The sequence below is a fragment of the Rissa tridactyla genome, chromosome 6 (genome assembly GCF_028500815.1).
Source record: "Rissa tridactyla isolate bRisTri1 chromosome 6, bRisTri1.patW.cur.20221130, whole genome shotgun sequence".
NCBI classification, from domain to species: domain Eukaryota; kingdom Metazoa; phylum Chordata; class Aves; order Charadriiformes; family Laridae; genus Rissa; species Rissa tridactyla.
In genome coordinates, this window is record NC_071471.1 from 16987276 (window position 1) to 17000743 (window position 13468).

At 42.1% G+C, this 13468-nt stretch overlaps 1 protein-coding gene across 1 annotated transcript in view; it reads right to left on the reverse strand.

Moving 5' to 3' along the window:
- The window catches only part of ARHGEF4 (Rho guanine nucleotide exchange factor 4), a 217691-nt gene that overhangs the window by 176110 nt on the left and 28113 nt on the right, over positions 1-13468 (reverse strand). Inside the window, exon 3 of the mRNA XM_054206849.1 lies at positions 9084-9164. Coding sequence (XP_054062824.1) covers positions 9084-9164 — 81 coding nt within the window. The remainder of the gene's footprint in view (positions 1-9083; positions 9165-13468) is intronic.

Consider the following 13468-nt stretch of genomic DNA (forward strand, 5'->3'; position numbering starts at 1 on the left):
AGAAGCTCATAACAATTGTCTCAAAGCTATAGCCATTATCTCAGATTGAAGTCTACTGTTAAAACCTCCTCTGCGTGGTTGGAAATATTACTGTGGTGCAAATGAGAATCCAAGCCATCACTCTCAGTGTACCCGACACTGGACATAAAATCCATTTTCATGTCTTTGCATCAGGCCCAGATACACAGAAAGTGGTGGCACGCCCAGCAAGGTGAGACGTAGTGGTACCAGAAGTGCTAACGATACAATGTCAAGCCATTAGGTGCATGGATGGGAAGAGACATAAACTAACACTAGGTATTATCAGTCTGATGGAAGGCTGAAAATTAAAACAGCCAGTAACAAGGCCATTAAAAGATTGCTTCCAGGTCAAAGTCCTTGTCCTACTTTGAGGGCCTGACTCTACTAGAACCAATCAATGCAGGCCTCTGGGGAGACAAGGAATAAGACAATACTCTTTAATTAGGTGATAGGTCCTGGTTAGGACAATGATACTATTTCAAGGGCTCATTACATTCAGATTTCTAATTCAGAAGGTTTAATGCGTGTGGCAGAGGCAGAGTACTTTACAGAGACGCTTGTCTGTAGGAAAAGCTCTTTGGAAACCATCCTAGGAATAGACAATGCACACACAACAGAGAAATTCCCACAAACTGCTGTCTGCCTCTCTGATGAGATCCCACAGCTGATCACTGGGGAGCAAGAAAGTCTAAAGCCTTCTTCCCAAGCAGGTGACATCATGAGGTTAGTTATTTGAGATGGGGCCAGTTCTTCAGTCAAGAACTACTTCAAAACTGAGAAAAAACCAAAGTACTTGTACTCTTGGTACAATTATTCCTTTGATTAACATATAAATGCTGTTCTTGTTAACCAACATGTTTTCAATCAAGGTGTTGTTAGCAATAGTAGGCTTTCACTTGTAGCACAAGTAATTAGATTGTGCATAAATAGACAATAGCTACACAATACACAATAGATTGTATAGCCATAGACAAAGTATGCTATTATTGTCATATATTGCTACACTTCGCAGTGGAAAATATTAAAAGCCTTTGAATGTGTAAGCACACAGTCCAAAGTGTTGTGTATACAGGCATAAGAAAAAATATTCCTCTGCATTTTTAATACAGAATGATGACCAACTTGCTTTCCTGCTTCCTGCCTTGTTGATCTGGCAGCACTCCTTCCTCCAGGTATACATTTCCTATACCCTCTTCAACATCCGTTCACTGTGTCTGCCCTCTTGCATGTGTTTCCCCTGCAGTATTGTATCATCTATATGATTTTCTGGGTTTTCTCGTTTTCACTTCACCATGTTAGATTTAGCTCTTTTGAGTAAGTCATTTTTTCACAAATACCTTTAAAATCTTGTCTTGCAATCAGTTTGTTCTATAGGAGAGAACTCAACAGTTTGTTCTATTGACAGAGAATCCAAGTGATACGTGTTCAAGTTCCCTGCTTCTAGTTTTCACCCTAGCACAGAATTAGCTCGATGTTTGAGAACTGGGCACACCCCACCTCTTAGCTGCATGTTTGTTGGTTGGCTTACCCACTGCTGGAAAACCCAGGTGTTGCTCAGCCTCTACCAATAGCTCTTTTCCTGGAAACTCCCCAGACACAAACTGTCCAATAAAGGTGAGAAAGTATCAGATTAAAATAAGAAAGTATGCATCTCTTTCCTCACATGGCATGGTACTTGGCAACAGTTAAAGACACATAGTTACTAGTGTTACTTCCTTCCAGCAACTTACCACCAGTTATTAATGCAAGCCATGACCTGGTATTTGAGTTATACTACAGATGGCAAATAGAAACACCTCGGTGGGCAGGTGTTAAAAGCCCCCAAAACCACACTAACTTGAGTATTTTGGAACCCTGAACTCATCAAGCAGGAGAACAGTCTCAAGCAACCCTAACTAGTTCATGTCACAGAACTGTAATGCACCCTGTTCAGTGCAAATGACTGAGACAGGAGAAAGGAAGATTACATCTCCAACAACAGAAGCTGCTGCAGGCTTGAACTGCAACAGGCAGCAAGAAGGGAGGGTGAAGTTCACAGACTACCAGCCTAGCGTGCTCCCGTAGCCATCATTTCCTCAGTTCTGTATTCAAGACTAAATTAATGAATTTGTGAAACAAAAATAAAGCTCTATTAATGGATTAAGCTGAACAACCGCAGTTACAGCTGCAGAACTGATACTGCACTAGCCCATCTGTTGGGATCTCTGGCTCAGGCACCAAAACCTCATGCTATTTATCTTTGAGCTGTTCCAAGTCAGTGTCATATATCTAATACGTGTTCCAAGGATTAGCTGTGTGCGTATTGACTCTGCAGCTGGTATCTATTAAATAAATACCTAAGAATTCAACCCTAGCCACTGATCAGTACCACAAGACTTGCAATGTATTTCTTAATGGGGGACATAACTTGTCCTGGAGGTGCATCTCAACTGTCGATTTTCAGCTTGTTGTGCCCTAAAGCATTTGTCCATCCCCTGGAGTAATATGGCTGGGGACTGCAGAAGTCCATGTTGCACTTGGGAGTACTGAGAGAGTTGGGGGTGTTCAGTCTGGAGAAAAGGCGGCTCCCAGGAGACCTTATAGTGGCCTACCCGTATCTTAAGGGGGCCTACAAGGAAGCTGGGGAGGGACTTTTTAGGATGTCGGGTAATGGTAGGACTAGAGGGAATGGATTATAACTAGAGATGGGACAATTCAGATTGGACGTTAGGAAGAAGTTCTTCACCATGAGGGTGGTGAGACACTGGAACAGGTTGCCCAGAGAGGTGGTGGAAGCCCCATCCCTGGAAGTTTTTAAGGCCAGGCTGGACCGGGCTCTGAGCAACCTGATCTAGTGGGAGATGTCGCTGCCCATGGCAGGGGGGTTGGAACTGGATGATCTTGAAGGTCCCTTCCAACCCTAACAATTCTATGATTCTATTAATAAGCAATGCATGTGTGGAATGGAAAGAGACTAACTGTAACCATATAAATGCTGCTAATCTTTCATTCCACCAGGAATTTTACTCTTCCTCTACTTCCTCTCTGGGACATTGTTAGATGAATCTTAGAAAACTAAGCAGATCTCTTAAAAAGGTACCAAATCAAATACTCAGGCCTCTACTCAGCCTTTATAATACTGGCATGCTTTGTATACCAGTATAGTTGTACTATTTATGAGGCTATACTGGTGCTGCAACAATAATGAAGATGAGACTACATGCACTTCAGCACAACCTGTACAAATCCACTGGGAAACTCAGGATGGTATCAGACAGCTGCATTTCCATGGCTGTTATTTATTCCAGGTAGGATAAACCTACCATAATATAGAGCCAATCTCTGTTGTAGCTGCAATGCATGTGGGCCCTTTGAATGATCTCTGCAAAAGGCACAGCTTGGGGATATTGATCTGGTTGTACACAGCTCTGGTTTTCAAGGTGGCTAAGAAAAGCCTGGGCACGTACAAATCAAAACAAGCTGAGAGCTGTTGCTGTGTGACAGCTAGCCCTGTGGAAGCAACAGACAAGTGGCCCAGGTGATTCTGAGACCTTCTCATAGCAACTTTCCATGATGAGAAATGGAAAATCTGAGAAAAGCTGACAGTGAGATAAAAGTAAAATAGTTACGACATCTCCAAAGAGGAAAAGTGGATCTGGATGATCTAAGCAATGGGGAAAGTTAGAGATGCAGAGCATTATACACTTGAATGAACTCACGTTCACCAGGCTGTTCTGTCTACACGTCCCAAAACACCCAGACACGAATGCCAGTAAAAAATGCATGATGAGACTCTCTGGCTAAACACCCCAAACAGCAGCACTTTGTTAGAAAAAAAGCTGAAGATCTGGCAAATCTATGTTCTAAAATGGGCCAAGTGTAGAAGATTCATTGCGTTTTATTTTTGCCAAACACTGCTATTGAATGTTTTAGATCCCTTTGAAAACCCAAGGCACAAGGAAAAGAAATTCAAACATGTTATCCCATGAAGAATAGTTTAAAAATGTTATTACAGTAATGGGCCAAATTCTACACAGTGTGTTTTTAAGACAACGTGAATATTTTGGCTTGTGTTTGCCTATGCACTAACACAGTGCTATTTACTGGCAAGTTCAAGCTTGCACACACCCATCTGTAAGTACTAAGCCTGCTTTGATCATTACTTCTGCTCCTGTCCACTGCAATGGATGCCCATCTTGCAGAAGTAACCTGCAAAAATCACTTTCCAATTGGCAGTAAAAGCAGGAAAGATGGAGATAAGGGAGAATGCTGCTCAGAAAAGTGCAGTTCAGGCAAGAAATGAAATGTTTCAAACTGGGAAGATGTCACTGCATCCCAATCTTTATGTTGTTTGTGTATGTGTTGTATTAGTAGTTGGACTGCAAGCCAGCTTGATTGTCTGTGATTTAGCAGTAAATCAAGGCAGGACACAAAGCTTTCTTCTGAGTCATTAAGGGTTAGCTACTAGTTTAATAGCCTGCCAGATGCTCCCTTTGGCTCACCACAAAACCAGTTCTTTCCTACAAGAATGATACAGACTAAAAAAGGTTCCAAGGAAACACTCGTGTGGTTGCAGAAATAAAATGAGAAGACCAGGTTTTCTCAGGCTCTCAGCTATACACCAAACCATGCTGGAAACAGACTCCACGGACTTACAGGGTATGTCATTCTTTATGCCCTTTCAGTCCTTGCTGTTTAATCACTGGGCTTCAAATCACATGTACTAAAGCTCAGGTGAGTCACCAACATCAAGAAAAACAAGATTAAGCCTGTCATATCCCATCTGCTCCATGCACACGAAACCAGTTGCACAGCTCCAGGACAGTGAAAGCCGTAGAGCGTCATGGAAAGAAGCCAACTTCCTTTTTGCCATATTCTCCATTTGCCATCTTTCCTTTCATGCAAATTAATGTTAACAGTATTTTCTTGCTATTTATTTTCTCACCCGAGCTATGTGCTTTTTTTTAGGAAAATCTCACCCCAACAATCTTTTTACAAATAGAAGTTCACTTTAGTTTACACTTCCTAGGACAGTGTTGATACACGAGGAAAGCAGCATGCTGCTTCATGTCTTGATGACACTATGCCAGCTATTAAAAGAATAATACCCAAAACTCTTCTACCAACCATTGTGCTGAACTGCTGAAAATAAAGGCTTTCATATATTTGACCTAAGTCATTCAAGATGAAACGAATTCTAGATACTTCCATTTTGAACTGGGAAAACTGATTCTGATTTGCAAATTGACCAGGGTCATACAGCCACCTAGAAAAACATCTGTGTCCTCTAACTGTCTCATTAAATCAAATACCTTCCAATCATCTAATGCTAGGAGCCATTCCTCAATTAAACAAATCCATTATAGTTGTGGACAACTCTTCCCTTACTCTAAATCTGGTATTTCATTTGAAATCTTCAGGCAACTACATCTCCACTGAGATGATATCTCCAAGTAAGTTACTCAGTATACCTAGTTTCTAATGAAAGCAACATTAGAGCAGCAATAAAGCTGTCTGTATTACACATTCCTATACCTTAATCATTTTTATGTCAGGAACCACAGCACAGCTTTTTATAAGGCTTTTTATTCTCCTACCAGTAGTTCAAAGCACACACGAGAAAGGTTTGGTTCCATTTTAACTCCATGTGAAGCTTATCTTAAGTAATAGCACTAGTGCTTCTACTTCCAGGGATCCCAGGTTTTGTAGGTAATATCCACTTGAACAACAACTAGGAAAATGAAGATTGAAAAACAATCTAACTTCCTCCATAACCTTTTCTATATCGCATACGTCTATGGGGCACATCTCATCCTTGAGCTATTGCTGAAGACCATGCCTTCCATTTCCTGCAAATCAATGAAAGGGATACGAGGACATCAGATATGGTTTCAGCAAACATAAGTTTTCATATAAAGTTCCACTGACAATCAGCATTATCCCAGGAAAATGTGCTTGCCTAGGGAGCCCTAAATATAAATGAAAGCGTAGTTTCCATACGAATCCTAACTTTGGTAAACCATAAATATCCACGGTGGGTTTGAGTTAATACCCATTCTCTTTTTTGTGAGGACTTTGTAGAGACTGTAAATATCAGACAAAATTTTCAAACAGGAGGACTAAAGACAGGCTTTTAAATCTATATTAAGCAGCAGATCATCTCAACTGTCATTTCACAGTTCACTTTTAGGACGCCTATTTTCAAACAGGAGTCAGGAGTCATAAAATGTTTGGGATTTGAAATACGATGTGCAGCTCTCCCCAGGAACAGTCTCCTACTCCACTCTTGAGATGTCAGAATTACCAAATATTTCTTTTGAGCTCAAGGGATTCTCAATGCTGTTTGCAAGATCTGAACTTGCTTATAAGTCAGCACCTTCCTGATCAGGTAAAGAAAGTGAGCTGAAACTGTTCAGCTTCTGGAACAGAGGCCCTCATCTTCCCAAACACTTGCTATACCTCTCCAATGGGAAAGGATCATCAGCTCCCATGTTAAAAGCAAACATAAATTACTTCATTATGTGAAGAACCCCACACTTTTAAGACTTTTTATAAGTAGGCAACTCACTTTCAGCTGGAAGCCTTCTGTAACTGGTTTCACATACACACAAGCTTGTTTTACTGCTTAATTTCCCAGGGAGTAAGCAGAAACTTTTAATATCCAAGATGTTTGAAGAATGGTATTCTTTCAGACAGGAACTCTATGAAACCAGTTCTACCATTCTGTCTTTTCAAAGGTAAGTATGTACAGGGTGTTGTCTGATGTTCTTGTTAGGAGAACACAGGGAAGGGGATACATTTATGCGTCTACAGCACGAAATTCTAGAGTTTGGCAGAATATTTCACATGTATTAAACTGACAGAGAAAATTGCATGCTGTTAAAATTTCACTCAAATGAAGAGACTGCATATTAATCACTTTAAATTGGTGCTTGCTAGAAAAGGACATTAGCTGGGAAACAGGGCACTGACAGCAGTGCCAGCAAGCTTTCCTCTTAACCTTACTTAGAATTAAGTGAATAGGTTTATTTTTCATTTTTAATTGTGCTCTAAATTGGGCTTCTTCTCAACTTAAGCCTCCCTCCAAGACTCCCACACAGAACCACACACAAGTACAGAGACAGCCCTTTGACTTGCTCCTCCCTAAACAGAGCAATTTGCCTTACACATGTCACTTTATATATGTCAGATTTAGCTATAGAGGAAACATTTGCAAGAAGTGATGTGTGAACTCCTCCATGGGCAGGCTTGGGAAGGAAGGAAACCTGGCAGAAAGGAGTTTTCACTGGCCAGATGTTTTTAAAGTCCCACTTGCATCACCACTTTCTTTGCCATTTTGTCTGCTGCAACATTCATTTATTTCGAATTAGAAGAAGAATACATAAGATGTTCTTTTACGTCTCTCTTATAGCTAGGAAGCTTGGTTCCAGTTTATATGCCACATTTTTGGCAGCAGATAGACAAAAGCCAGATTAGAGGAAGTAGGAAAGATACACATACGGAAACTGAGGTACTTTATGACTTTAGGAAGAATGGAGATGTAATAAATAAGAAACAGACAAGAAGCAAAATGGGAGACACTAGACCAAGCTTTTAAGAAGAGCAATTATGTGAAAAGACAGAGCAGAGACAAGCTGTATCATAGCTGTTGCACCTCCCTTCCACCTCCACAGTCCTAACAACTAAAGAGTAATGTTCTCTTTTGATCTTTCTCATTTCAGCTGATCCTTTATTATACCATGTAGAGTAGAAAAGTTTCAATGGGAAGACACAAGAACAATCTTACCGCAAAACAGTCCAACACATGGTTAAGCTATGAGGGACAAGAAAACTCTTCCAAAGAGTAAGAAACATGGGTTTTAAACCTCAGATGGAGGAAAGAAATAAAAGGTAAGTGTCCTGGGCCCTGACTGAATGTTCTAACTACTGAGCTACTGTATAGAAAGTGAAACCAACCATCGCCTGCCTAGTCTTTCACTGCATGCAAAGCCCAAATCCATAAAAATATTCACCAGATAGAGCACCTCAGGTAAGATGACAGAAGAATGTCTAGTTTATGAATTCCACTATATACTGGGGAACTGGAGAACTGCAGCTGCACAGTAACTGAGCAGAAGTTCTGAGGATTTATATCTTGGACTCAGGTATTTATTTCTACCTAAGACTTCTCTGGATATATCATTTGACTTATACGCTCCCAATTCCTTAGCTTTTCCCCAAGGATAACTGTGCCTCCCTGAATTGCTATGATGGAACAGCAAAGACAAAGAATGCAAGGTATTCAGATCCTATGACAGTGGAGGCACACGAATTATATAGAAAGCTGTGAGGGCTCTGAGAGCATTATTAACCTTCATAAAACAGGTCTACATAATACCAGGAAAATTAATGAAATGAACTAGTAAAACTAGCATCAATCAGGGCTGCAGCTACAACCTCTGAGACATTGACTTACCCAAGATCAACTCCATTTAATATGAAAAAGGATTCAGTTCTGGAAACTCATAGTTTGACAGAATCAAACAATAGTTAACTCCCCATAGCTCATAATTATGTAAAAAAATTACACTGCTGCTTTGAACTTTTGAGCTGTAGTTATTGTACGTATGTGGGACACAATCCTAGGAAGGTCTGAACACCTTTAGGTTGCATTGTCTTCAAATGAATCATTAAAATACATTCTGTTATACTGTATATGATATTTAGTGTACTGCTATATAATTAAAAATCTACCATAATACATAAGAGGAATGAGTGAACTTACAATTGTATACTTGTTATTTTCAGAGCTTGATAGAATGATTATGCTACAAAATTAGCTTTTCATTAAAGGATGCTCCTGAAATTTCTTTAAAGAGCTGTAAGGACCACAAACTGGCACCTGCTATGGACCATGTTGAAATAGGTTTTTCTGCATGTTTTCTTGTGATGCTCAAATATTCCCACTTAAAGAAGCCAGAATTTGTATTAAACTGGTAGAACACAGACAATTAGTTCCAGTCGCTGCAGATATAAAGAGCCCTTCTGACTATACCATGAATGAAAACATGTTCCCAACTCAAATAGGACAAGTGACTCTGCACCTGGATGTGGAGCTGCCTCTTTTCAGAAGTACTCTCTTCTTTTTCTCCAGCAGTCCTTTTTACAGCACTTCCTTGGCACTCCTATGCAGAGACATAGGAAGGAAGAAAAAAAAAAAAATCAATTTGACCTTTAGGGAATAAGGAGACATCAGTACTATTGCTTTCAGTTCTCCTGCCCACAGGGGAAAAAAAAAAAGCTTTCTTGAGTTAAGGCAGAACTATGCATATAAAATAGGGTTAAAGGAACATCACTCTGGTTGCAAAATCAAACTCTCAAACATTAAGAATCACCAGAATTAAGATTACTTGTGTGACACTAAAGCAGTTCCCTCATGTATTCGAGTACAGCCTTTAATTACATAACATAAAGGGTTTTTCATGTTTCATGCAACACAGGAATGGACAATACTCACTTAATACTTGGCTTTATCATCATTGTTCAGGGTTCAAAGAAGAGGGAAGAAGCAACTGCATTAGGCACCAAAATGTCTCTACAGCCTTGAATGCTAGGGAGGAATGAGCACATGCTGATGGGGAAAAGGAGCACAGCCCATGCTCCCCTGCCAGCAGCCAGCCGCTGCATAAGCTGTGGCTTCATTTGAGTATCACTATAGATTTTCAGGAGATGTTTCTGCTGTTTATAGCTCTGGCAACTCACACTTCTTCACTAATGCAGGCACTCTTCTGCATGCCTTAGAGGTTAACTGGTCCTTCTCTTATCTTCTTATGCTTCCACTCTTCCCATATCCCATCTCTCCTCTACCTGTAGTCATCTGGAGATAAAGTTGCTGCCCACTGTCTTCCACGTTTGTCCTATCATCAGACACCAGCCACACACAAACCAAGAAGGATCGGGGGTATGTAAATGTGAAGTTCCCAGTCAAAACCTGAGAAGGTGGCAACAAGTACCAGAATGCCTTAAGCTTTGAGAGTACAAACCTCCTCTCAGTTCAATGCAAAGTCTTAATGAAAACTTTGAAAATAATGTCAAACATTCAGGTTTGACATGAGTGACATCTCTGGAGGGAGAGGAACTGGTCATAAGTAAAGTTTTGCTATCTTTATGGGAGATGAATACAGTGGGTGGAGTTTGTTTATCATCTGGCCAAAGAAGACAGTCTCAGTGTCTGGTCTATCATGGAAAATTACTTCTGTGAGCATGTGAAGAGGGTGGAGGTCATGCATTTGGGTTCCCATCCTTCAGGCTTAGACTGTGGAGGTGTCTCCCATGGTGTGTTTATGCAATATGATTGCTTATAACATTAAACATGAAAACCTTAAAATAATATTTCAATTGCAAGCATCCTCAGGTTCCATTTCTCTGAAGTCCCATTTATTTACACAGAAATTAGTGCTATTAGTGCAGTAGAGACTTCACTGACTTCAGCTGAATTCAGACTCAACATGAGATAGAGGGGCACATCTCTCTCTGCAGAGAAAGTAACAGTATGCATAAAAGGGAAAGTAAGTGAAAGAAACTGTGAAACACCAAAGATGAAAAGCAAGAAACACATCAGACTGAGCTTAGTCATTACAGGGTGGTCAGAACTGCCACTTGTCTCTATTTGACAAACACTGAAAGTCTTGTCTCTGTCTTCAGTGATTATCTGAAACTTGTAACACTAAAAGCACATATCACAACCACAGGGAGCATGGGATATGCCAGCACAGATGGGGCCCAAGTCTGGTAGCTAATTTCCTACTGCACTCCTCTTTTATCACAAGGAAAGGCAAAATAAGTATTTAGCACAAGTAGTTTTCTTCATTCCCTATAGTCTTCATGTACGGCTACACCAGGAAGCAGTTGTTGCTTATTTTTACTTGTGATCCTACAATAGCTTTTCGCCATAGCCTTTTTATGTCTAGACACCAAAGTGGCTTCATACCATTCATAAAGGGCGGAGATGCAGGGCTGAGCTCTCTGTAAATAGCTGCCAGCTTCCTCTGCTCTTCCCACCTTAGACTGCAGAAAGCATGCCAGATCTGCAATGAACGGAGCTCAGGGATAAACTGATTGCAAATACATCTTTCTGACGCATTATTGGATTTTTTAAAGCTTAGTCTTTTGCTAATTCAGGAACACAAATAGCTAATTGTACTGCGTGTAGCTCAGATTAAGGCTGAGGATGGATCTTGTGTGCAACTGGGAAAGAACACTGCCTTTGCTTTTTTTGTGGGAAGCATTCCCTAAGCGCAACACCACTGGAGATGACTGAAGGGGATTGCATCTGGTTAGGGAGGAAATTACAACCATAATAATTAGCATCAAATTAGCTTTTGTCTCATCTTGAGCCAGGCAAGCCCATCACACTCCTTTTACCAGCTGCCCTCTGGTGGAAGAAAGTTCTGCAGAACAGGCCCAGGCAGGAAAACCCTGGTGCTGTGCAGAGGCCAGGTGAGGCCCACAGGTGGCTTCCACATTTCTGCTTCACTTCACTGGAAAGTCAGGCTTTGGTTATGGATGGGCCACTTCTGAGTTAAGCCAGGAGAGCACAAATTAGGAGGAACAAACCCTGAGCAGATGTCCTCTGCCCAGGGGCAGGAGACCTTTGCTAGGCCAAGCTAGAGTGGTTGACACTCCTTTAGCAACAGCACCTCTCTTTATGTGGTCACTTCGTTTCTGACAAGCGGGTAGACAGCACTTGCTGTACTTATGTCCAAGACTGCTAAAACTTTGATCAGAATCATGTTTGCAAAGCTTTAAAGTAAGGTCTCCATGTTAATCAGAAAGGGGTTCTCTAGTTGCAATTATTATTATTATCAAATTTAATTCTTCTTACTGCCTTCTCTCTGAGTTTGGCTACATGCTGATATTATTTCATCTTCAGAGAGACCAATGAAATCTTTAATTGGGCAGCTCCGTGCTTGGTGCTCCAAGCTTGAGCCACTCACCAGTCCACCCCCATCCCCTCAGATGATGGTGATGGTTGTGGGGTCATGTCTCGGGAAGACCACAGAAGCTCAATCCAGAGTAGAGGAAGCGACAAAACACATGATGGAAACCCTGCCCAGGGGCATGCCAGGTCTGCAGGCAAAAGGCACGGCCATGCAAGGCAAAGGGATGGATGTTCAGGACAGAGTGAGGACAGGTAACCAAGCAATAGGCTCAAACTCAACACAGAAACAATTAAGGCAAGACATCAAGAAAAATTTCCTAGTTATAAGGTCAATCAGACCTTGTATCAGACCAGAGAATAATCTTCTCCAGGAATTGCTGGAATCACCATTGCTGGAGTGGTTCATGCCTGGTCTAGACAAGTCACATCGGATGTCTGAAGGGAATGGCTTGGCACTGGCAGAGGGGCTGGGCTGGATGGGGCAATAAGTCTTTTCGTCTCCACATTTTATGGTTCTACAAATTTTCACTCCATTAGAAACAGGAGAGAGAAAACAAACAAAAATAAATTAAGAGCAAGGTCAAGCAAGACAGAGGGGGGAAAAAAAAGCAGCAGGGCGACAGCTCAAATGGCACTTCACATGGCAGGAGGAATCACAGACTCACTGTGGTGGGAAGGGATCCTTAAGTCCAGCCCCCTGCTCCAAGCAGGGCTGGTTGGAGCAGGCTGTCCAGCATGGCATCCCACGGGAACCAGCAGCCTCCCAGGGTGCACCCAGCCAGAGCAGCCCTTTGGCAGGGTCAGCTCTCCTCCTCCACCTCCCTGGAGGCCCGCACCCCGCATGAGCTCCCCCTCTGGGGAAACACCTAAGAGGCTGGTGGGAATTAAGTGCCTTGTTTCGGCTGCTGCAAAGCAGAGGGAAAAAAATGCATCACTTACTGTTGGCCTGCCTCAGCGTGTGGCTTCAGTCTTGGTTATCTAACTGCCGTAGATAGGAGAGCACTGTAAGCCTCTGGGCATGGGAATGGTCTCAGGTGCTCAGTGGGAAGCTATCACCTCAGTGTCCCACTGTGGTGCCAGAGGTGCTGTGCTCCTGGAGAAACTGCTGGGGCTGAGATTTGGACCAGGTTTTGGTGCCTGTGGCCCCATGGGCCACGCTTGGCTTTGTAGCAGCAGGGGAAGAGGCTTGGGCCAGAGTTTTACCCAGGGAATGAGATTTGTGCCTGTCAACATGATTCCACGTCCAGTCTTCCTCCTGCTTAGCCAAGCCACAGGCTGTTGGAGGAATATTGTATGTCTTCCAACTTAGGTGCATCTTAGAAATGGGTAGTTACGTTGTGCACGTTTACCAGGGGATAGAAGGACTACCAGAATAAAGAGGCAGGTGAGTGTTTAGTTTTGGAGAGGGAGGGCACAGTTTGCACTGGTGTCACCAGTCGTCAGCAGTGCACAGCTCCTGTCCTGCATCCTGATGGTGCCAGTCCCCCTGCACCACCACAAAGCCCTAAACTGTTCTGGGAACTGGTGCCCTATGCCCACTTAGGTATC